At 46.4% G+C, this 22,882-nt stretch overlaps 1 protein-coding gene across 3 annotated transcripts in view; it reads left to right on the forward strand.

Annotated features, from left to right (window-relative positions):
* CALN1 (calneuron 1) overlaps positions 1-9,831 on the forward strand; it is a 319,581-nt gene extending 309,750 nt beyond the window's left edge. For all 3 annotated transcript variants that reach the window (XM_075905109.1, XM_075905111.1, XM_075905110.1), the window contains one exon: positions 1,105-9,831. In XM_075905109.1, coding sequence (XP_075761224.1) covers positions 1,105-1,232 — 128 coding nt within the window. In that variant the 3' untranslated portion in view covers positions 1,233-9,831. The remainder of the gene's footprint in view (positions 1-1,104) is intronic.
* Positions 9,832-22,882: the final 13,051 nt, after the last annotated feature.

The following is a 22,882-nucleotide window of genomic DNA, read 5'->3' on the forward strand; positions in this document are numbered from 1 at the left end:
TCAACAGGAAGGATCGAAGAGAATACCACCTGCGCTCCAAACTCCTTCACCCGTACTCCCAGGGCCCTGTAGTCACTCTTGAGCTGCTCGGTGTCACACCTCGCAGTATCATTTGTGCCCATATGGATGAGTAGTATGGGGTAGTAGTCAGAGGGCCGCATAATCCTTGACAGTACCTCCGTAACATCTCGGATACGGGCCCACGTCAGACAGCATACCTCCCGAGATGAAATGTAAGGCCGACAGATGAGCGCCTCTGGAGATATTTAAGAGCAGGTTAGATAAATATCTATCAGGGATGGTCTAGACAGTACTGGGTTCTGCCATAAGGGCAGGGGACTAGACTCAATGACCTCTCGAGGTCCCTTCCAGTCCTAGTATTCTATGATAGCTTAGGATGATACAGAGGGGGAATGGATTGAAATTGTTAAGGAGTATGTAGTGTGACTATGATAAGAATTGATATCTCATTGGTTTATAAGCCTTTTGGACAAAAAGAGAGCAAATCCATGATTGGTAGAAACATAGACTAAACGTATATAGTTGAGAGAGTTTGTTTGTCTGTGAGCAAGTGAGCAAGCCTGTCTGTCCAGCCGTTTGTTTGTTCAAGAACTCCTAAATGTATGAGCTAGGACTACCAAATTTGGTGTGCAGCTTCCTCTTATCATAACTTAAAGCAAAGTCAGGGTTTGGTTATGCCAGGAGAGTGGCTGGAATGTGATATATTTTATAACACATAAAGGGAGGGGTTTGCTAGCAGGGACAGTGATGGTATGGAAATCTGGTATGAAGGTGGAACTCTTTATGGAAATGCAACTTTTTTCTTAATCAGAAGTCAAGCACCTTGGGCTGTCTGGATTTTAATCTGTGCCTTAGAGATTCCTCAGAGGTTTAGCCATTCAAAAGTCAGACTAGTTAAAAAAATGACATTTTACTGGGGGAATTAGGGGAATATCAACTGATATGGATGTTTTGCCGAGGGGGTTACAGAAGCAAGAAATGTTCAATGCTTATTGTGATGCAAATTAAAATTGGTAAAAGACTAAATATTCTAGTTGTGTAAGTGTCTCATCTTTACTTTCTCTATTTTTCCTCCCACTTTAGTTCACTCCCAGAAACAGAACAGACAGACCTGTGTACGGAAGAGCCTTATATGTGCATTTGCCATGGCCTTTATTATAAGCGTCATGTTGATTGCAGCCAATCAGATCCTCCGGAGCGGCATGGAATAGCCTTTCACCATAACACTGTGAACCAAACTAACCATGCATGCGCATGCCAACGGGTGAACTTTTTCCTCAGTCAACTTTGAAAAGGGAAATAAAGAGGCAGGCTGATATAGAACCAGTCGACATGGAACCCGAGGCCAGCAGTGTAATATGTCTTGTGAATCAACTACATCCTCTTGGCAGGGACATAAAAGGGCTGTCTTAATGCTTTAATGGTTTTGTTTTCTAATGCAATAAAAATACAGGAGTCCTGAATTATTGCTTCAGAACAGCGGTGGTAACTTGAAGGAGGACTCCCTTTCATCCAGAGTTATATTTTGTGATTCGGAAGGAACACAGCCTCATGAGCTATTTTTGTGGGGCTGACTTTTAACCTAGGGGCCAACAGACTATTTCCAGTGGTCCCGTGTTCCCAGGAAGTCAATGGTAGTGTAGCCACAAGCAAATACAGTTTGTTTTACTTCACATACTTTGCTGTGTTTCTCCATATGACTGTGCCCTCAAGTCTATGGCATTGGAGGGGAGCGAGAGAGTCCTTGTATAGTATTTTCCAATTTTATAGAGGAAAATTTGCTAGTATAGCGCAAGTTCTTCTTTTTTTTAAACCCACCTTTGACACAAGATTGTGGGGGGCAGCCCAGTGTGCAGTGGTTTCTGTTCCAGTCAGGGCTTTTTGAAAAGCTTGCTTTAGCACATGGGCATTTTAAAAATCTGTGCACAGTCTTCCTACTGAGACTGCAACCAGCGCTCTCAATTAAAGAGCATCATATTTGGCACCGTCTGTGCATCAAATGTCACTCGTTTTCATCAAACTCACTTTTCCCTTGCTCAGAGTTGGTCTTGCAAAAGCATCTCAGACACCAAAATCATAGGAGAACTTTTCCAAGAAATAAAATATTTTTTGAGCCCTGGCTCCAACTGCATACTTCATTATGGAAACAAGGTGTCAAAAGTCTCTATGCCAGGCACCGTCTCTTCAAAAACATATATAATAGTTCCCTCCCTTTAACTTTTTGCTGTTGTTGATTTTTGATCATTCAACTGTTCTGTCTTTTATCAGGGGCAGTTTTCTCCTGAGTGCGTAGGCTCATGGGAGAGAAAACTGAAAAGCAGAAAGCACCAAGCAGTGGAAGAGATCAAACTTGAAAATACTGCCATATGGTACATAGCATGTCAGAAATTCAGATCCTGAGAGTTACTCATTTTTCCTGGAAGAGATTTTCACGAGCGGCACAAACAAGATCAGGGAGTTATGTAGACAAAAGGCACAACACGTACTGAGAAGAGCGCAAGGACTACGCACGCTTGATGCCAGGATCAAGTATGGAATATTTATTTTTTTAGAACTAGGCATGATCCTTGCATTTAGCTTTGAACAATCCTTGCGTCATCTGGGTATGACGTAAAGGAACATGACCTGTTTTCACCCACTATTGTCTGAGACATTCTGTGTCTGGGGAGGAGAGAAGGCACAGGGTGTATTTCTTTGTATATCTGTCTGAGTGTAGGGATACAGCCATATGAGCTTCAGGAGTCTAGGGTTGCCAGCTACATTAGATGCCCCCATGAGGGTGGAAAGTGTCACTGTGAAAGCAGGGCCAGGGAGCATATGCTTCACCTGTTCAAAAGGAGGTGCAGCTTCGTCTCCAACCTGCACTTCCCTGGGATCGCCAGTGGAGCTTCGGGTATGCTGTCCAGAATCACCCCGAGATTCTCATTGTTCCATGCCTTCTCTCCTCCCCCTCTCCCCCCCACAATGCAGCCAGCATCTTAAACTCCAATTGGTCTTAAAAACTAATGTCATGTCTTTTTCTTTGGGTACCAGATTGGTCTGTAACATGTCAGACATATTTTTAATAGGCCTGATTAAGAGGAAAGAATGGTTCCATTCTCATCACTTTCTGTTCTCTTCTTCTGCATCCTCTCAACCCATCTACAGACACTTTCGCCATTCACAAATCACGATAGATACTGAACGCATCCATTTGTCATGGATTTGTGCTCCTCTTCCTCCACCTCGTAAGGCCTAAATTCACAACCTTTTCACCCACCTTTTTTCCTGTTTCTGACCAAGGCAACTTTCATTTTCAAACCAACCATGCAATAGTTCTGCTTTGTTTGAAGACACGGCTTTTCCTCTTACTCCTCCAACCCCACTTCTTCACATGTGTTTTGCTGTGACCAAAACAGAATCAATGGTAGACTCTTCTCTGAGAATCATTCCCTCTCCCAAGGGAAGAGATCTACATAAGGTTTGGGACAGGAGCTGACTTCCAAACAAAACCAAATCCTGGGAAAGTTCTCATCCCTAGAGAACGGTGATACAGTTAAACATTTTCCGTAAGGGACCCGCAGGTCTAGCTGAGTAATGAGCATTGAAATCTTGATGCTGTAAATGTGGATGACAGTTTCATGGCTCAGGGCATGATGAAAGTGGCATCACCAGAACACAGCATAAACACTACTTATCACTGCGTAATGTTTATTAATAATGTGCAGTTATTGCCTGGAGGCTTTGCATCTCTTACTATTCCTGCTTGCATGGTTGATGGGCTACATTGGTGCCTTTTGAAAGTTAGAAACCAGCATTCCAGGTGGAGAGCAACTGAAGGCAGATACAAGTGGTCAGCTGTGGCCTTACCCAACACCTCCTACCCCCGTTCACTTCACAGTGAGCTAGCTCAGATCATTGGAGCCAAATCCCAATCGTCGCCATTGACACCAGTGAGAGAGTTTTGCCTGAGAAAACTTGGCTCTGCGTACAGTAACAGGTCAACATGAGAAATATTGAATGCTATCAAGAAAGCGGGGAAGAAATAGTTAATGGAAAGGCTATGTCTAGACTGCAAGGCTATTTTGGGATACCTCCAATATTCTGAAATAGTTGCCTTGCATCCAAGAAATACGTCCACTATTTAAAAATAATTTTCGAAAAAACGGACGCACTATTTCAGCATATCTATAAACCTCGTTCCATGAGGAATAAGGGATGTCTCAAAATTGTGCTTTATTTCAAAATTTGGTGCCGTTTAGATGCACCAAATTTGGAAATAGCCTGTTTTGAAATAAAATCAAAATAAGATATGCAATTTGGGTAGCATAAATTGTGTATCTTATTTTGATTGTAAGAGTGCAGTCTAGATGTACCTAAAGTCACCTCGTTTGGCAAGTCTCAATTATTTTAAGCATTCTCATTCCCTGAAAACAATGCACAATGCTAGATTTACAGTAGGTGTTTGTTATGTAAATGAAAACATATAAAAGAGGGTGAGGATTTAATATTGTTCAGCATACATATTCAATTGTTACTACTAGAATGTTTTTTATTAGGGAACATAAAACAACTCTAGTTATTGGTCAATTCTATGGCTTTGGATTTTGCTTATTCTGAGTAATCCTTGATTCACACGGAGAAATTAGACTTGTCACTGTGGTAGGTATCAGTTGATGATTTGGAAACACCCAACAGCCAGTCCAGAGTATCCAATCATTCCCTACGTGGAATTTCCACTGCAAGGAGGGGAGGCTGGCATGCATCAGGAGTTCGATAACGCCTGCCCTCCACAGTACAGGCATACAGTACTGCATGTTTAGTACGTGAGTATGTCTTGCACATCAGTAACTTACTCTGCAACATGTATAGTGACACTTCAAGTTACGTGGGCATTTCAGTGACTGTTCCACAATGACTTTTCATACAGAATGGCAATCACTATGGCAACCGGAGACACGACCTGTGCATAGTGTCACAGAGACATGCAACGGCTTCTTAAAAAACATGCAGCCCAACTTCATTAGTGTTGGTCAAACCAAGCCTACCTTTTGGTTCAGGGTCCTAGATGCTGCAACTGCACTGGTATCTAAGGGTTTCTCTATTTGGAGGGTGGCACTGGTTTATCTAATTCAATTAAACCGATTGATTTCACAAACTGGTGGAAAAGCCCTGAGTGGACACACTTTCAGTTTAAACAAAGTCTTCATTTTCTAAACCAGCATAAGCCAATGAAAGCGTGTCCACACATTCAGACTGCACCAATTTGATCAAACCCGTGTAAGACTGTGGGTAGACAAATCCTACGTTTTTGTCATTGTTTGGACAGTTCTCTTAACTGTGGTCCATTTCTGAATGAACAGCTACAGCCATCTGCAATTTGTGGTGTGGGATTGCTCATGTGGGTTTATTCCTTCCTATCTGAAGAACAAGCTATTTATAAACAGGAGACTACAGAACAACAAGAAAAAGTCCATCTGATGATAACTGGAGAGACATTTGGTATTTGCCAATATTACTGTGAATATGAAACAAATCTGGAAATTCTGAGCTGCCAAGTGTATGACCCTCATGAAAAGTTGAATATGACATTGCTGGTTTGTTTGGGCGGAGTTGTTTGTATTTTTCTTTGTTCATCCCGCTGTATATAGTTTTGGCAAGCTGGCATTGTATCCATATAAGAAGGATTCTGCCTCAGTCTTAGGTGATCCAAGATGAAATTTGAGGCTGGTTTAGGAATATTTTTCACCTTGATGCTTTACATTTAAAAAGATAGATTCTGGTTTTCAGCACCTCATCACTTCAGCTGGAGTTGTAGACACTCGGCACCTCTGAAAATGTTTTGAGGCTTTCATTGAGGGTTTATATGTTTTGCAATCTGGGATCAGCAAGCAAGACAACTACTCCTTTAACCATTTGCTGTTTTTCATCAGACAATCTCTAGCCAGCCTGGACAGTCTCAAGTTGAAGTGGTGGATGAATAAAACTGCAAGTAGGGAATAAGCGAGTGGTCAAAAATATAATCAGAAGTAACAATTTACATAATCATTAGCCAAGCAAGTTGAACAAGGTGGGCTCACACCATCCAACTTGCAAAAGTTACAAGAACAACAGAATTGATCTTCACATAGCTTACACCTTAACCATTGCAAAAGGAGATTTTAAAATTCAATCCAGTAACTATGCTGCCTGAGACTAATGTTACAAAATGTTACCGTGCAGCATAATCAAAAAATTGCTGCCTGGATGATACTATTGTTAAGGTTACAGCAGGATTTTCCACAAGTGAACGGTTGCCACAAAAATCCAGGTATGAATTCTATCACCAGTCAGGAAATAACCGAATTTTCTAAAATATGTCTGGATAAAATGCTTATTAACTGTTTCAGAGTTATTTTGTTATGAACATTAGCCACTGGTGTCTCACTTTCCTTTTTACTTCACATGCTGAAAGTTTTAAATGTCTAAGGATAAGTTGTCAAGGCTAATACAGAGAGTGCGGTATCACCCATTTAATCCCCCTCAAGAGAACTGAGAATTAGGTCAGAACACATTTACTAGCTCTGTTCCCTAATGTTACCTCCCTGGCCCTGCTAACTAGTCTGCCTTATCAGCTCTGACCCCACAGCATATGTCCCGGAGCCTATGACCTGGGGTGAGCAGGATAGACCGGGAAGGGGGCGTTAAACAGTATAGAATAGTTCCACAGAAGAGGACTCCTGCTTCTAGCTCCCCGACCCCTTACTCATCCTACAAGATAAAGCTGTTCAAGTCATATTGAAGCCAGACTTAAAGTTGTGCATTTGAGTGGAATTTTAAGGGACTGGGTACACATAAAATACTCAGTGTAAACTAAGAGTGTACTCGCACGCTCTGATCTTGAGATGGCAGGGCCTGTGAATTGGTTGGTCAGGAAGTTGGTGTGCTTTTTACTGGCAATGTCCTTGAATTCTAATGACAGAATCAGAAAGGAAACACGTGTGCAACCTAAGCGCTATGTGAACCAAGACCCCTCCCCCCCCAGGAGTTTAGATAAACCTTAGGATGTTGAAATCAACAGTCACAGCATCCTACTGAATCTCAGTTGCCTGTAATTGATCTGTAGAGCCCTGTGCAGATAAAAAAATTATATCCATGTCAGCAAAAATGAGCTGCAGATACCCACATACACATCCATGAATGAAGATACCCACGGATATAAAGCAGATATCCACAAATTTGCAGGGTTCCAGATACAAAATTTGTAACTGCACCCACATCCATATCTGCAAAAATGAGCCACGGATATTTGCATCCATGTCTGCGGATACAGATAGCCACGGATATAAACCCAAAAAACCCAGCAGTCTAGATGTGGAGCTGTTGAAAATAAACCCATTTTCGACAGATCTTGTAAACCTCATTTTTTGAGGAATACAGGATCTGCCGAAAAAGGGTTTATTTTCTACAGATCCACATCTAGACTGCCGGGGGGGGGGTTTCGAAAAAAAAACCTGTTTCGAAAAAAAGCGGCAGCCATGTTTATGCTAATGAAGCGTGGGATATTTAAATCCCGGCTTCATTAGCAATTTTGATGTGCCTAATCTACATCCCTCTGTCAACAGAGAGGTGTAGTCTAGACACACCCAGAGAGTGCTGTGAAGAACCGTTGTCCCAAAAAAGCAAGAAATTATCAGTCCCAATTTAGAATTACATCTGCCACAGAAGGAATGGTATTTTGGTCATCCACAGAGAGGGTGTAAGATTAATAAGGATGAAAGCTCTTACTTCTGGTGGCACAGAGCCTAGGACCACAAACTCCATTTAAAAAAAATAATTGTCATCTTAATCTCATAATGAATTCTTGAGTCTGACCAAGAGTTTTGATATATTCATGCTTAAATGCAGGAATAACAAGACATTTCACTAAGCTAGGCTTGATATAATAGACTATAACTAATGTCAGGAAATCTAATTGCAGAGCTGTCAGAAAAAGCCCATTACTTTCCTAGAAACTCAGAATTTAATACAGAACATTCACTTTCATGTCTCTATTTTAGCTGCCACTTTCATGAGGACATCTTTGATTCTCTTTTATTCACAGACATTAATTTTAACTTTGTGGGTCAAAGGAAATATGGGAATCAATCTCAGGAATATGCAGTAGTTCTAAATGGACTTCCCAATTTCAGTCTGCAAATCTGAATGCATTCTCATTTCAAAGGAAGAGGAGCAAGTTAAAGCCTAGTATTCAGGTAAAATCCATGGGAACTTTGTTACAGGCTCAACAGAATTTGGAATGCATTTGTTTGGCTACACTGGAAAATCCCCTTTTTGGGGAGGTAACATTAGTGATTGAGGAGCAAAAGGATAATGGGAGGAGTTGGATGGTTCAGAAGAAATGCTCACCACTCCAAGGAGAGTTTTGAAATCCCCCAGTCCTTCCAAGAAGATGCTGCAGCAGCAAATTAGAAATCATTTTCTTAGCGCCACTTTCTTATTTACAGAACAAGTAGAGCTGGTCAGAAAATGTTTGAAGTGTCAAAAATGCCATTGTTGAAAAACAAACTTTTCAGACAGCTGTACAGATTGTTAAGAACATGTTCCGATGCAGGGTGGACACAAGCATGCAGCCTGACCTTTTCAATCTGAAAACTGGCGTCTTGACAATTCTGTTTCACCAAGAAACTTTCAAAACAGTTTGGTTTCGTTCTAATGCAGAACAAAAGCAGATTTTGAAACCTGAACATTTTCTCCAGCTAATATTGTTTTCTGTCCAGTCCTATTCAAGCATGTTCATTAACAGGATCTTTGCTTTGTTATCATCGCATAGCCATGCCCAAGGACTGCTGTTCTTTCCCTTCTTTTAAACCGCGTTCAGATTAAGATTGACTCACATCTGCTAGTCCTGCAACTGAAACAGCAAACAGCAAAGATTCCCCAGGTGCCACAGGACCACTCATTCTTTCTCTAGGCTCCTGTGACTTAATCCCTGAACCTGCAAACAAGTATGCATGTGCTTCACTTTACTACTGTGAATAGCCCCACTGATTTCAAAATTTAAGCATGGCCGTGTTTGCAGAACTGAGGCGTAAAGAGGCCAGGATCAGGACCCTCATATTGTACATCTGGTTTGATTTGAATTATAAACAAGAGCTTCTATTTTCATATGATGAAAACAGTGTTAGCATTCCCACCAGCCTTTTCTAGACATGCCAAACAGTTCCTGCTTTCTTCAGTAGCTCCTGTTCTCTCAAATCCCATCAACTACAGTAAACATTCAATGTGTGATTCTTCTCTCACATACACTGGTGAAATCAGGAGTAACTCCACTGGAGTCATTGGAGTTACACTGGAGTGAGATCAGCATCAGGCCCGCTGACATTGATTTGATTGTAGGGTCTGAATAATTGATGCCTACTGGCTCAGCCATATTAAAACCAACAAGTTTAATTTATATACCTCAGCGTTGCATCCATCATTATTTCTGCTCCATTTCTCAGTCAGTGTTAAAAATCAATCATTTTTGCTCATTAACTTGAAGACATGGCATTTTAATTAAGAACAATCACCACCCACAAAGTCAAAAGCATAATGGTTAAAATAAAAATAAAACCTTTGTACAAACCAATGTAAATATTAATATAAATGAACTTGGCATGCAACTTAAATAAATTCTATGTTATTACAATGTTATCTGAGTGTATAAAGAAGTGTATAAAGGAAAACAGATTGCCATATGTACCGGCTGTTTCCTCTAACCAAACACCACTGTAAATATATAATCTGTATAAAAAGATTTTAATTTTACCATTATTTATGTAATAGAAATAAAGTTTTCTTTTCTTTTGATGAGGGATGAAATTTCTTTTTTTTGTTCTCATTTCGAATCAGAGACATTTATACTCATTCATGCCCAAGAATAACAGAGAAAGGTAGATTTGCATAACACAAAAGGACTGAGAACCTTTCTTCTGCAGAATACACGAAGATTCAAAAAGATGATTTTCAAAGCAAAAAACAAGATTTGCATATTATAAAGCTTGTTATTACAAAACATGCTTTAGGCTGAATACAGGCACTGTCTGTTTGATGCTAGGATTGAGATAAGAAGTAAAGTACAACGTCACAATAGTATATGAAGAAGAGGTGGCCTCAATTCCCTTTGTAAAGGGCAAAAACAACTGTCCTGCAGTCAGTGGAGTCAAGGTGAGGCACGCCAGTGAGTAAAGAGGCCCATGGCTCCGCTTGCTGCATTACAATATTTTCCTGAAGATTTAATGACACCTGGTCTGACACCTACCACTGTCAATGGAATGACTCAGTGGCGGTCCAGATCAGACCGTTACTATGTAGGAGGAACACACACACTAGACAGAGAAGTTACCTGAGACCTCAGTTCTGCTCCTGACTCTGCGGTGACCTAAACTCCAATGCTGCAAGCCGCTTCAGTCAGGAAAACCCCTGTTTAGTCTTGAGGTGGTTCCAGCAAAGTTCTAAGCAACCACTGAGCAACTTGTAGGAATGGGGCTTTGGAGTCTGAAGCCACATAACCATTTTACTCTGATTGGTTTTACAGATAATTCTTCTCCTCCTACCTCCCAACTCACATGTGCTTCCAATGTGCTTTGAGATCTTTGGGGATCATATTAAACACTTCCATAAAGACCTTCATCCAGAGTTCTTTAGAAGTTTCCAAGCTAACAATGACCAGCTTTTGGCAAAAAGTCTGAAATGAGACTACAGCTGTATGGAGTGACACCTGACTGCATGATCTGTGAAGTCAAGATTGATGAGTTTTTGAAGTTGCTTACCCCAACGTCTTATGACAGATTTGCGTTTCACTTTTTGCTCACGTCTATCTTGCAGTAACAGCTGAGTCATAAAAGATTTTCTATAGCAGGTGTACTGCTTTTGTTCAAGAAAAGAAAAACCCTCTTACTGAAAAACTGTTGAGTTTTAATTGCTTGTTTACAAATGGCAACTTTTCTGAAGTTTTCCAACCAGTTATATAAAGAGAATTTGTCTTTCACTGACTTGTAGGCTCATCTATTGCAGACACAAGTACTTGGTCAAAAGTCTGGTGTTTCAGATGCTGTTCCTGAACCTTAGAAGGTTCATCAGTTTTACCATAAATAAAGTATAACAGATTTGAGCTGGAAAAAATGTCACTCATCCAACAGAAACAGAAGCAACTGGATACACTACACAAATAGCACATTTCAATATCAATAGGACTTGATTATGTATATTCTGTCAGTTGCCTCCTCTCTTCTTCCACCTGAGGCTACGTCTAGACTACAAGCCTCTTTCGAAAGAGAGCCTCTTTTGGAAGAGAGCGTCTTTTGGAAGAGAGCGTCTAGACTGCAACCACTTCTTTTGAAAAAGCGAGCCGCTTTTTTGAAAGAGAGCACCCAGGCAGTCTGGATGCTCTCTTTCGAAAAAGCCCTGTTTACATTCAAGCACGCCTTTTTTTGAAAGAGCCCTTTTGAAAAAAGGTGTTCTTCCTCGTAAAATGAGGTTTACCGTGGTTGAAAAAACCGCCGCGTTCTTTCAATTTAGTTTCGAAAGAATGGGGCTGCAGTCTAGACACAGGGACGTTTTTTCGAAAAAGGTCCACTTTTTTAGAAAAAACACGGTAGCCTTGACACACTCTGATTGACCTCTATAGCATTCATTTCCTCATGCTAATCCAGATGCAGTCTTTTTTTTAAAGGCTAGTTAATACTGGAATAATTTCTTTGTTATATTACGTGGAGTTTCAAGTCCTCCATTTTAAATTGGGTCTTTAGTTGTTTCTGACTCTCGATAAGATTTTTAATTAAAAATGCTTTTGATTTATCTTCCATATCTTTTTGTTTGTTTTTCCACCCACAGAAGTTATTAAAACATTGGTAATTTTTTAAGAAAGCAATTACAGGAGATGTTGAGCACAGCTTCTATAAATTACTCTTGCTAAACAGCTTTCATTAGCCTTCATGTTTTCATTTGCTCAGAATTTTCTGACGCATTCCCTCTTTGGACTGAAAAATTCCATATTTAGGTAAGTGTGATTTTTGTGTGTGCATGAATCTAAACAAATGCCGTTCAGTTATTTAGAGTTAGAACATATATGGGGGAGGGGGAGGGAGGAGCAATACCATTAGACATTTGAAACAACTAAAACTAAAAGTTTGAAAGTTGAAATCTGAGATCAAAATGCCATTCCTAAAGGAGCTGCACCTGGGATTGTTTACTGTTTAAATTAGATAGTTAATATACCGATATATCTGCGACATGCCAAACACACCTTTACAACACAGCAAAGAATAATATTTAAGGTGGAGTCTGGCTCTCATTAAAAAATAAATTGCAAAATCCTAATTGACTTCAACAGAACCCAGATTTGATCTTAGAGTTTATCACAAGTGGTACCTAGGCTTCAGGAAAATTGGAGCCAAATTTACATTCTCCAGTGAGTCAATGTTCTATTGCCATAGTTGGGATAATTATCTATAGGACACAACATCCAGGCAGTTACAGCATTAGGAGCACTGCGAAATGTTGACATTGTAGAACAGTCGTTGACTGGGGGCCACTTTTGAAATGTTTGAAGTGGCCCGCGCCACCCCAAAAGGACAGGACCCCAGGAGGAAGGGGCGGGGCCAGGACTCTGATTGGCCTAGGGACGGGGGAGCAGTGAAGTCTTTGCCTCTTCCCCCCACAGAGAACTGCCAGCTGTTCAGAACAGCTGTCGGTTCCCTCTAGGCACCTGCGCCCCTGGCGGTGGGCGGAGACTTCACATGCCCCCACCCTCCAGTTAATCAGAGCCTGGGGGTAGGGGGAGCATACGAAGTCTGCCTCTGCCCTACAAGGAGCGCATAGCGGTTGACTCTAAGTGCCCCACGCTCCCCTATCCCTAGGCCCTGATTGGCCTGGGGGCGGGGGAGCAACAGGACCTCCACCAGCCAGATCAACCCACTCGGCAGGCTGGATCTGTTCCAGAGAGGTCCCTTATGCCTACCCCGGTGTAGGGTATATATTGGTAGCATACACAGCCTTCCCAGCTTCAGTGCGAGAGCCAAATGATAACAAACACCTTTTAACCCCAATTCCCATTTAGACTGCTATTTGTGCACCTCAAGGTGCTATGAAAATACATTCTCAAAATGCATCTCATGCATAAAGAGACCGTTATAGTCTAGCTTTACAAGTGGCTATAAGGATGACCGGTATAACAACTATCTTACCGTTTAGATCAGAGGTGAAACAAAAAATTCCCAACTACTTAACACACAACAAAAAATGTTATTTATTCAATTAAACCTGCCAAATTCTGATAAAGTAATTCCAAGGAAAGGAAAATTCACTAGGTGCTGAAAATGTCATCTGTCCACACAGTAAGTACTGTGTAAAATGTTTACCTGGCCACATAGTAAGTATTGCGACATTAATAATTTCTTCATCTGTTGATTTTCGGACTTGAAAACGGCAGCTAGGGAAGATAAGTAGTTTTGCCCCAAGAAAACAACAATTTCATAGTCCAACGAAGACATTACAGTATCTCTCTAATAGCACCGGGTAAGAACAGTTGGCAAATTTAAGATGTCAACCACTAACAGATCACTTTATTTGCATTTTAAAAAACAGAAGCTGATTAACAAAATGGAAGAGTTAAAGGTTAACAAACAGATAGTTGGAAAAATCTTTAACGTTCCAAATATTTACAAGATGTATGTGTGGCCTTGTGGCGGGGCACCGCCCGCCTCCGTCCCCCTTCCCCTGGGAAACAAAGCGTTGACCCCCAGCCTGGGGGCCTAATCCATAATCTCAGCAGGCCCAGCGGCCTAGTCCAGCACTTGCAGCAGGCCCAGCGGCCTAGTCCAGCACTCGCGGCAGGCCCAGCGGCCTAGTCCAGCACTCGCGGCAGGCCCAGCGGCCTAGTCCAGTACTCGCAGCAGGCCCAGCGGCCTAGTCCAGCACTCGCAGCAGGCCCAGCGGCCTAGTCCAGCACTCGCAGCAGGCCCAGCGGCCTAGTCCAGCACTCGCAGCAGGCCCAGCGGCCTAGTCCAGCACTCGCAGCAGGCCCAGCGGCCTAGTCCAGCACTCGCAGCAGGCCCAGCGGCCTAGTCCAGCACTCGCAGCAGGCCCAGCGGCCTAGTCCAGCACTCGCAGCAGGCCCAGCGGCCTAGTCCAGCACTGCGGGGTGGGGTAGGGGGGTCCGGGCCCTCCCTCTCCACCGGACCCCAACCCAGGGCCCTAATGGTGGTGGGTGGTTCCCACCAACGGCTCAGCGGGGGGTCCTCCCCCAAAACATGCTAAGCCCACCGGGGGGGGGTTTCCCGGCCCCTTGCCCTGGGTTACTTCCTACCCCCAATCTGGCAGCCGACGGAGATCCCACCTGGCGATGCTGGGTTGCTGGCAGCAGCCTCGTCCGGCGGTCTTGTCCCTGGGGCAGGGGCACAGGAGCGTCTTCTGCAGCGGGGCGGACGGCCACCGGGCGTCGGTGTTGGGGGCGTGCTCGCCCCAGGGCTGGTGGTAGCCGCAGCGGTGCCTCCTCCGGCTCTGGATCTGGCGGCAGGTCCGGCGGCGGGCCTGCAGCTTGGGCCGGAGCTCCTGCCTCCTCAGCGGTCCGCCTCAACTGAGCAGCCCAGCAGTCTTTTATAGCGAGGCTGCACTCCGAGCATGCCCAGTAGGGCTGTGGGGGAGGGGCGTGTTCTGCCCAATAAATGGGCTCCCCTTCCTCCTGCTCAGTGCGGGGCAGGTTCGCCCCGTCACACACCTCCCCCCTTAAAAGGTTTCTTTCCGGTGGCTCCTCTTTAGGAGCTATGCGCGAAAGAAAATCTGCATTGCCGTGCACCTTCCCTGGTCGGTGCGCCACCTGAAACGAATATGGCTGCAAGGCTAGGTACCAGCGCATGATACGCGCATTGGTGTCTTTCATTGTTTGCAACCACCTTAAAGGGGCGTGATCCGTCACTACCAAAAAGGTACTCCCCAGTAAATAATACCTTAGTGCGTCCACGGCCCATTTCACGGCCAGTGCCTCCCTCTCTATGGTGGAGTACCGGGTTTCCCTCGGGTACAACTTGCGGCTTAAGTATAGCAGCGGGTGTTCTACTCCCTCTACCTCCTGGGATAGCACGGCCCCGAGTCCTACCTCGGAAGCATCCGTCTGTAGGATGAAGGGCCTGTCAAAATCCGGCTGGGCTAATACCGGTCCCCGGGTAAGGTGGTCCCTCAAGGTCTGAAACGCCCTCTCGCACTCTGCTGACCACTCTACCCGCCGCGGGTGTTGGTTTTTGGTCAGGTCCGTCAGGGGGGCTGCTATGGTGGAAAAGTTAGGGACAAAGCGCCGGTAATACCCCACCAACCCCAGGAACTGCCTCACCTGTCGTTTCGTGGTGGGAGTGGGGTATTCTCGGAGGGCCTGGATTTTATCTATTACGGGTTTCACCTGTCCCTTCCCCACCGTATACCCCAAGTAGGTTACCTCTTCTTTCCCTAGGTGACATTTGGCCGGGTTCGCTGTTAACCTGGCTTCCCCTAGGGCCTTCAATACCTCCTCTAAGTGGGTTAGATGTTCCTCCCATCCTTCGCTGTACACAATAATATCATCGATGTACGCCGCTGCATACGCATTGTGGGGTGCCAAGACTTGATCCATCAGCCGCTGAAATGTGGCAGCGGCTCCATGCAGTCCGAAAGGCATCATCGTGAATTGGTAGAGCCCAAAAGGGGTTGGGAATGCTGTTTTGGCTTTCGTCCTCGGTGTCAACGGGATTTGCCAATATCCTTTAGTGAGGTCCAGGGTCGAAATATATCTGGCCCTCCCCAGGCGTTCTAGTAGTACATCTACCCGGGGCATGGGGTAAGCATCGAACTGGGAGATGGCGTTCACCTTGCGGAAGTCGATGCAAAACCTCACTGAGCCATTGGGCTTGGGGACCAGCACTATGGGGCTCCTCCACTCGCTGCGGGATTCTTCCACCACCCCTAGGGCCAACATTTCTTTTAGTTCTTGGCGCACGGTGTCCCACATCTTCCTGGGCAGGGGACGGTGACTGTCCCGTACTTTCTGCCCCGGTTTTGTGGCAATGTGGTGGCTAATTAACGGGGTCCTTCCTGGTTTAGCGGACAACACGTGTGGGAATCGCGCTATGAGTTCTTGTAGCTGTTGCTTTTGTCCCTCCTTTAGGTCTTGCCCAACATCTACCTGGGGGTCCTCCCTCAAGGCTCCCACTTGTGGTCCCAACTCGTCCTCTGGGGGGAAGGGGGTGATCATCATTGCTTCCCTCTCCCTCCAGGCCTTCAGGAGGTTTACATGGTACACTCGTAAATCTTTCCGCCGCCCTGGTAGCCTCACCTCGTAATCGACTGGCCCGATCTTCCGCACGACTTCGAAGGGTCCTTGCCATTTTGCTAATAGCTTGGACTCCGAGGAGGGCAATAAGAGTAACACCCGATCCCCGGGTTGAAAGCTCCGCATCTTCGCCTTTTGGTTGTAGTGGCGTGCTTGTGTTTCCTGCGCCGTCCGCAGGTTCTCCTGGGCTAGCCGGCCCAATTCTTCTAACCGCTCTCGTAGTTGTAACACGTAGTGGATGGTCCCCTGGGCGCGTCTCTCTTGTCCCTCCCAAGTCTCTCTCAGTAAGTCCAGAATTCCCCGCGGTCGCCGGCCATACAATAATTCGAATGGGGAAAATCCCGTGGAGGCTTGGGGGACCTCCCTTACAGCGAAGAGAAGAGCGGGCAACCATCTGTCCCACTGTCGGGGGTCGTCGTCGACGAATTTCCGCAACATTGACTTCAGTGTCCTGTTGAACCGTTCCACCAGCCCATCCGTCTGAGGGTGGTACACGGAGGTTCTCAGGGAATGGATGTTCAGTAGGCGGCACAACTCCGTTATCAGCTTGGATGTTACGTTGGTCCCCTGGTCTGTTAGGATTGTCTTCGGGAGACCCACCCGGGCGAACACCTTTAAAAGTTCGTCAGCAATGGCGCGAGCTGTCGTGACCCGGAGGGGAATCGCCTCTGGGTATCGAGTGGCGTAGTCCACAATGACCAGAATGTATTTGTTCTTATTGGCGCTTTGCTCCAGCGGCCCGACCAAGTCCAACCCTATGCGTTCAAAGGGCGTCCCTACCACGGGCAGAGGGACCAACGGGGCTCGGGGGACCCCTCCGGGGTTAGCCCGCTGGCATTCGGGGCATGATGCACAATAGTCCCTCACCGCATGATGTATTCCCGGCCAGAAGAACCGCTGGGCTAGTCTGCACAATGTTTTTTCCCGGCCCAGGTGGCCTGCCCAGGGCACATCGTGGGCCAATCGCAATACCGTCGTCCGAAGCCGCTGAGGTACCAGCAGCTGGCAGATCTCGGCTTGGGTCTGCGGGTCTTGGGTCAGGCGGTACAGCAAGTCACCCCGTATCTCGAACCTCGGGCCTTGGGGCCCCCCAAAGGGGGCCCGGTCCCTCGACTCGGATCCTCCCGCCTGCTCCCAGGCCCGGCTGAGGGTTGGGTCGTTCCTTTGTTCCTCTAGGAAATCGCCATCCAGGGAGAAAGCAGTTTCTTGGGGATCTATGGGGGGGGCGTCAATTCGAGAGGGTTGTGAGGCTCCCCTCCTGGCCCCCCTTGAGGTCCCTTCCCCGGGGTCTTTTTCCACCGGCAGCTCTGTTAGCGCTGCCTGTGGCTGTTCTGGGCCTCCCCCCTCGGGGTCCCCTCGCCTGTAGCCCTGTAGTAGGGTCCAAAAGTGGGGCCAATCCCGCCCCACTACCACGGGGTAAGCCAGTCGGGGGACTACCCCTACGCTGCACCTCTCTTCGTGCGCTCCGATCGCTAGCCTCACCTTAGCGGTGGGGTACGTCCTTACCTCCCCGTGGATACACTGCATTCTCACCGGGGGCCCCCATTGCTCTGGGTCACCGACTAGGTCTTCTTCTATCAGTGTCTGCCCACACCCCGTATCCACCAAGGCTGTGGTCTCCTCCCCTTGCACCTTAACTGGGATGAGTATCTTTGTCCCCCCTTCTTTCTGCGGTTGCACCCCCGCTACTAGTACTTGCCCATAGCTGCAGGCCCTGGGGGTGCCCCTCTCTTTCCCGGGGTCTCCCTGGCGGCTCCCTGGGCGGCCTGCCCCCCTCCGGGCTCCTCCGCCAACCCAGTGCCCTCTCAATAGGGCTACCGCCTGCCCCAACGTCTTGGGCCCCTGTCGCCGGATCCACTCCCTGTCCTCCTTGGGCAAACTCTTCAGGAGCTGCCCCACAGCCGCCCTAGTACCTTTCCGGGGGCCCATCTTCTCCCGGGCCCCCTCGAGCACCTGCCCGACTAAAATCCTGGCCTTTTTTTTTTTTTTTTTTTTTTTTTTTTTTTTTTTTTTTTTTTTTTTTTTAAAGCACCCCCAAAAAAAAAGGAAACCCCTCTCTGCGCCCCCTTTTACTCAAGGGGGGGGGGGATTATGCCCACATTCTCCACCAGTTGTGGCGGGGCACCGCCCGCCTCCGTCCCCCTTCCCCTGGGAAACAAAGCGTTGACCCCCAGCCTGGGGGCCTAATCCATAATCTCAGCAGGCCCAGCGGCCTAGTCCAGCACTTGCAGCAGGCCCAGCGGCCTAGTCCAGCACTCGCGGCAGGCCCAGCGGCCTAGTCCAGCACTCGCGGCAGGCCCAGCGGCCTAGTCCAGTACTCGCAGCAGGCCCAGCGGCCTAGTCCAGCACTCGCAGCAGGCCCAGCGGCCTAGTCCAGCACTCGCAGCAGGCCCAGCGGCCTAGTCCAGCACTCGCAGCAGGCCCAGCGGCCTAGTCCAGCACTCGCAGCAGGCCCAGCGGCCTAGTCCAGCACTCGCAGCAGGCCCAGCGGCCTAGTCCAGCACTCGCAGCAGGCCCAGCGGCCTAGTCCAGCACTCGCAGCAGGCCCAGCGGCCTAGTCCAGCACTGCGGGGTGGGGTAGGGGGGTCCGGGCCCTCCCTCTCCACCGGACCCCAACCCAGGGCCCTAATGGTGGTGGGTGGTTCCCACCAACGGCTCAGCGGGGGGTCCTCCCCCAAAACATGCTAAGCCCACCGGGGGGGGGTTTCCCGGCCCCTTGCCCTGGGTTACTTCCTACCCCCAATCTGGCAGCCGACGGAGATCCCACCTGGCGATGCTGGGTTGCTGGCAGCAGCCTCGTCCGGCGGTCTTGTCCCTGGGGCAGGGGCACAGGAGCGTCTTCTGCAGCGGGGCGGACGGCCACCGGGCGTCGGTGTTGGGGGCGTGCTCGCCCCAGGGCTGGTGGTAGCCGCAGCGGTGCCTCCTCCGGCTCTGGATCTGGCGGCAGGTCCGGCGGCGGGCCTGCAGCTTGGGCCGGAGCTCCTGCCTCCTCAGCGGTCCGCCTCAACTGAGCAGCCCAGCAGTCTTTTATAGCGAGGCTGCACTCCGAGCATGCCCAGTAGGGCTGTGGGGGAGGGGCGTGTTCTGCCCAATAAATGGGCTCCCCTTCCTCCTGCTCAGTGCGGGGCAGGTTCGCCCCGTCACAGGCCTTAAAAACAAACCAACACATATATTTCGTAATTACATGGTTGGCAATTGCTACTGCCAAGCAGCCTGCAGACAGTAACCCCAGAGATCACTTAAAATCTCTGCCTCGGGGGTTTTTCAAGGATTACGTTTCTATGGACCATATTCATTCCGAGATTCCACTCCACAGGCAAAAATCCTACAGTTTACATAACCAGAAGCCTGTCAGATTTGGTGCACGCAGCAACTATACAATATGGCTACAGGAAAACCAGGTAAGTCACACTGCTAACGAGCCACCTCCTGATGCATGTATAAAAGCTTGTATCCCTTGTACGCACTATGTCAAGCGCCAGCCTGCAAAAGCATTTTTACAGTCAGGCTGCAAAACTCCCCCAAATAAGGATTTATAATAGAAAGGCTGAGAGACCCTTAACTATAGTGGTACAAACTGTACTACTATAATAAGGGTAATCATTGCACGTTGTGTGAAAAGGCTCTCAAGTGATTGCTGTTTGCAGAGGCTGATTAAATATAAATTAAATTCATCTGCATGCTCAGCAAGAGATGTGAATGGAATAGCAACGGCATCCGCGCCACACAGCACTGCTACACGTTTGGGGAGAGCATGTAAATGACCCAGCATATCAGGCGAGACGAAGGCCGCTGGAGGAATTCTGGAATGATGTCAGCAGCGTGGGCAGCTGCAGAGCAGCTAAATAAAAAAAAAAAATTCGCACGCAACTGTGGTTTTAGACAGAGTAAGGACAAGTCATTTTTTTTATCAGCCCCATGCTGTTCGTGGTGGTCAGAATGTAACTTTCTGTCCTTCCATGGCTGCCCCACCATCTAATTTTGTTTGCTTGGTGTCGTATTTGTGTCTTTGTGATCCTCAGTTCTTGCATTACTGTTCAGATTCATAGCGTCCCACAGCTCTCCACACCTTGAAGTACATCCCCGAACAGTCTATTCATGAGCTTCAGAGGGGGAGCCGAGCAAGTCTGTAACTGGAAAAGCTTAAAAAACAACGAATAGTCTTGCAGCACCTTAAGGACTAATAAAACATGTAGATGGTGTCATGAGATTTAGTGCCCACGAAAACTCATGACACCATCTACGTGTTTTGTTAGTCTTTAAGGTGCTGCTAGACTAATTGTTTTTTCAGTTTATTCTATTCATGATCAGGATGGAAGCAGCGCTCACGCATACTTGTTTTATTTGCATGAAAAACAATCATTTTCAAATCTGGAGCTCCCATTTAGCAAAAAACCCGGGGATGGCACTGACAACCTCGTTAACGGGTACTGTAGCAGGGAAACAGCATTCACATTCAACCAAACTATCAGTAATTAAGCTTTCCTGCCAAACAGGTTAATCATTACGGCAACAGCTCCAAAAATCTGAGCCATAATGTAAAAAGCCAGAGAAAGTCACTAATCCTAAACATTTTAAAGGCTATGAATTGATTTTGGAAACGGATTTTTACAAATTCAATAGACCATATAACCCCCCGTATTAACTGGGCAGGCGTAACAACAACACAAGCAGAGGGAACATGTTGATGCGCCATTTTTCCATTGGCGTTCCCTTATGCTCCCAAAAAACTATATCAACAAAAAACTGTAATATCACCTTAACAATAAAGGTAGATACATAAAAATGGAGAAATTCCTACCCTAGGTAGAGGGTTTTTTCTCCAAAAAGAAAGTGTGCCAGAGATTCACTGTAGTCCACTAAGGAGTTCTGTATTAGTTTGATGCGGAAGATACTAAACAGAGTTTAACCTCAGTTTAAGTTTACCACTTTGAAAAATAGACTAATAGTTACAAGCCTCATGAAGTTGTTGTGAGGATGTTAATTCAAGTGCTTTGGAGTCTGAAGAGGGAAGTCACTATAGATGTGTAATACTAGTCTGTCTGGACTTGATTATTTTAATGAGTCATGGATAGTAGGGCCAGCTTAAGTGTACCCATATCCAACAGTAAAAGGACTTGCAATTCTATGCCTTATTTTCATGGATTATTCCAATTGTTAATGCAAGTACGTTATTAAACTGTCAGTGGGACTCCATAGGATCAGACTCTCAGATTCCCATCTTGATTTATCCTATGTCTGTCAGCCTAGTTAATTTGTGGGTTGGGGAGAAAGAGAATGATTCTGTCGATCTCCAGTCCACTCAGACTTTATACATCGCACACACAAACGCTCATAAAGTTCTAAGCCCATCGTTCCTACCTTGATTTCCCATATTTTACAGTCATCTTAAAAATGAAATCACTATGTTCCATGTAGCCATCCTCTTCCCTAACTATCCATTTGTCTATCAAGTCAGGTGCTGCAACCGTCCTCCTAATCACTTGAGTCTGTCACCTGCCAGTCGCCTTTGACATCACCCTTTCTTTTGACATACTTGATCAGGCAATAGCTAAGTCATAGAATCATAGAATCCTAGAGCTAGAAGAGACCTCAGGAGTCATATAGTCCAGCCCCCTGCCTAAAGCAGGACCAACCCCAATTAATCATCCCAGCCAGGGCTTTGTCAAGGGTTTAAAAACCCTTAGAGATAGAGATTCCATCACCTCCCTAGGGAACCCATTCCAGTGCTTCTCCACCCTCCTAGGGAAATAGTTTTTCCCAATATTCTACCTAGACCTTCCACACTGTGACTTGAGATCATTGCTCCTTGTTCTGCCATCCATCACTACTGAGAACAGCCTTTCTCCATCCTCTTTGGAACCTCCCTTCAGGAAGTTGAAGGCTGCTATCAAATCCCCCCTCGCTCTTCTCTTCTGCAGACTAAATAAGCCCAAATCCCTTAACCTCCCTCTTCATTAATAAAGATGTTGAACAAAGCTGGCCCTAGAATTGATCCTTGGGGCACTCCACTTGAAACCGACCGCCAACCTGACATCGAGCCGTTGATGTCACCCGTTGGGCCCAACAGTCTAGCCAGCTTTCTATCCATCGTACAGTCCATTTGTCCAATCCATACTCCCTTAATTTGTTGACAAGAATATTGTAGGAGACTGTATCAAAAGCTTTGCTAAAGTCAAGGTATATCACATCCACTGACTTTCCCATGTCCACAGAGCCAGTTACCTCATCATAGAAGCTAATGAGATTGGTCAGGCACGACTTGGCCTTCATGAATCCATGTTGACTATTCCTGATCACTTTCCCCTCTTCCAAGTGCATCAAAATGGATTCCTTGAGGATCCCCTTTCTGATCACACCCCTGCATCCTCAAGCAATATATATATACGCCTCCCTAGTCATCTGTCCATGTCTTTCTGTGCACCAGTTCTACAATCTCCCTGAAATCCAGCCTCTCCCCTATTGTCCATACAGCCACGAAAATCTCCTTTCTGAGCCCTCACCATCATGTCACATCTTGCATCCTGCACCCTCCTCTAGTCTGCCTTTGCTCCTCTCAAG

This window comes from Pelodiscus sinensis, chromosome 21 (genome assembly GCF_049634645.1).
Source record: "Pelodiscus sinensis isolate JC-2024 chromosome 21, ASM4963464v1, whole genome shotgun sequence".
Lineage (NCBI taxonomy): Eukaryota > Metazoa > Chordata > Testudines > Trionychidae > Pelodiscus > Pelodiscus sinensis.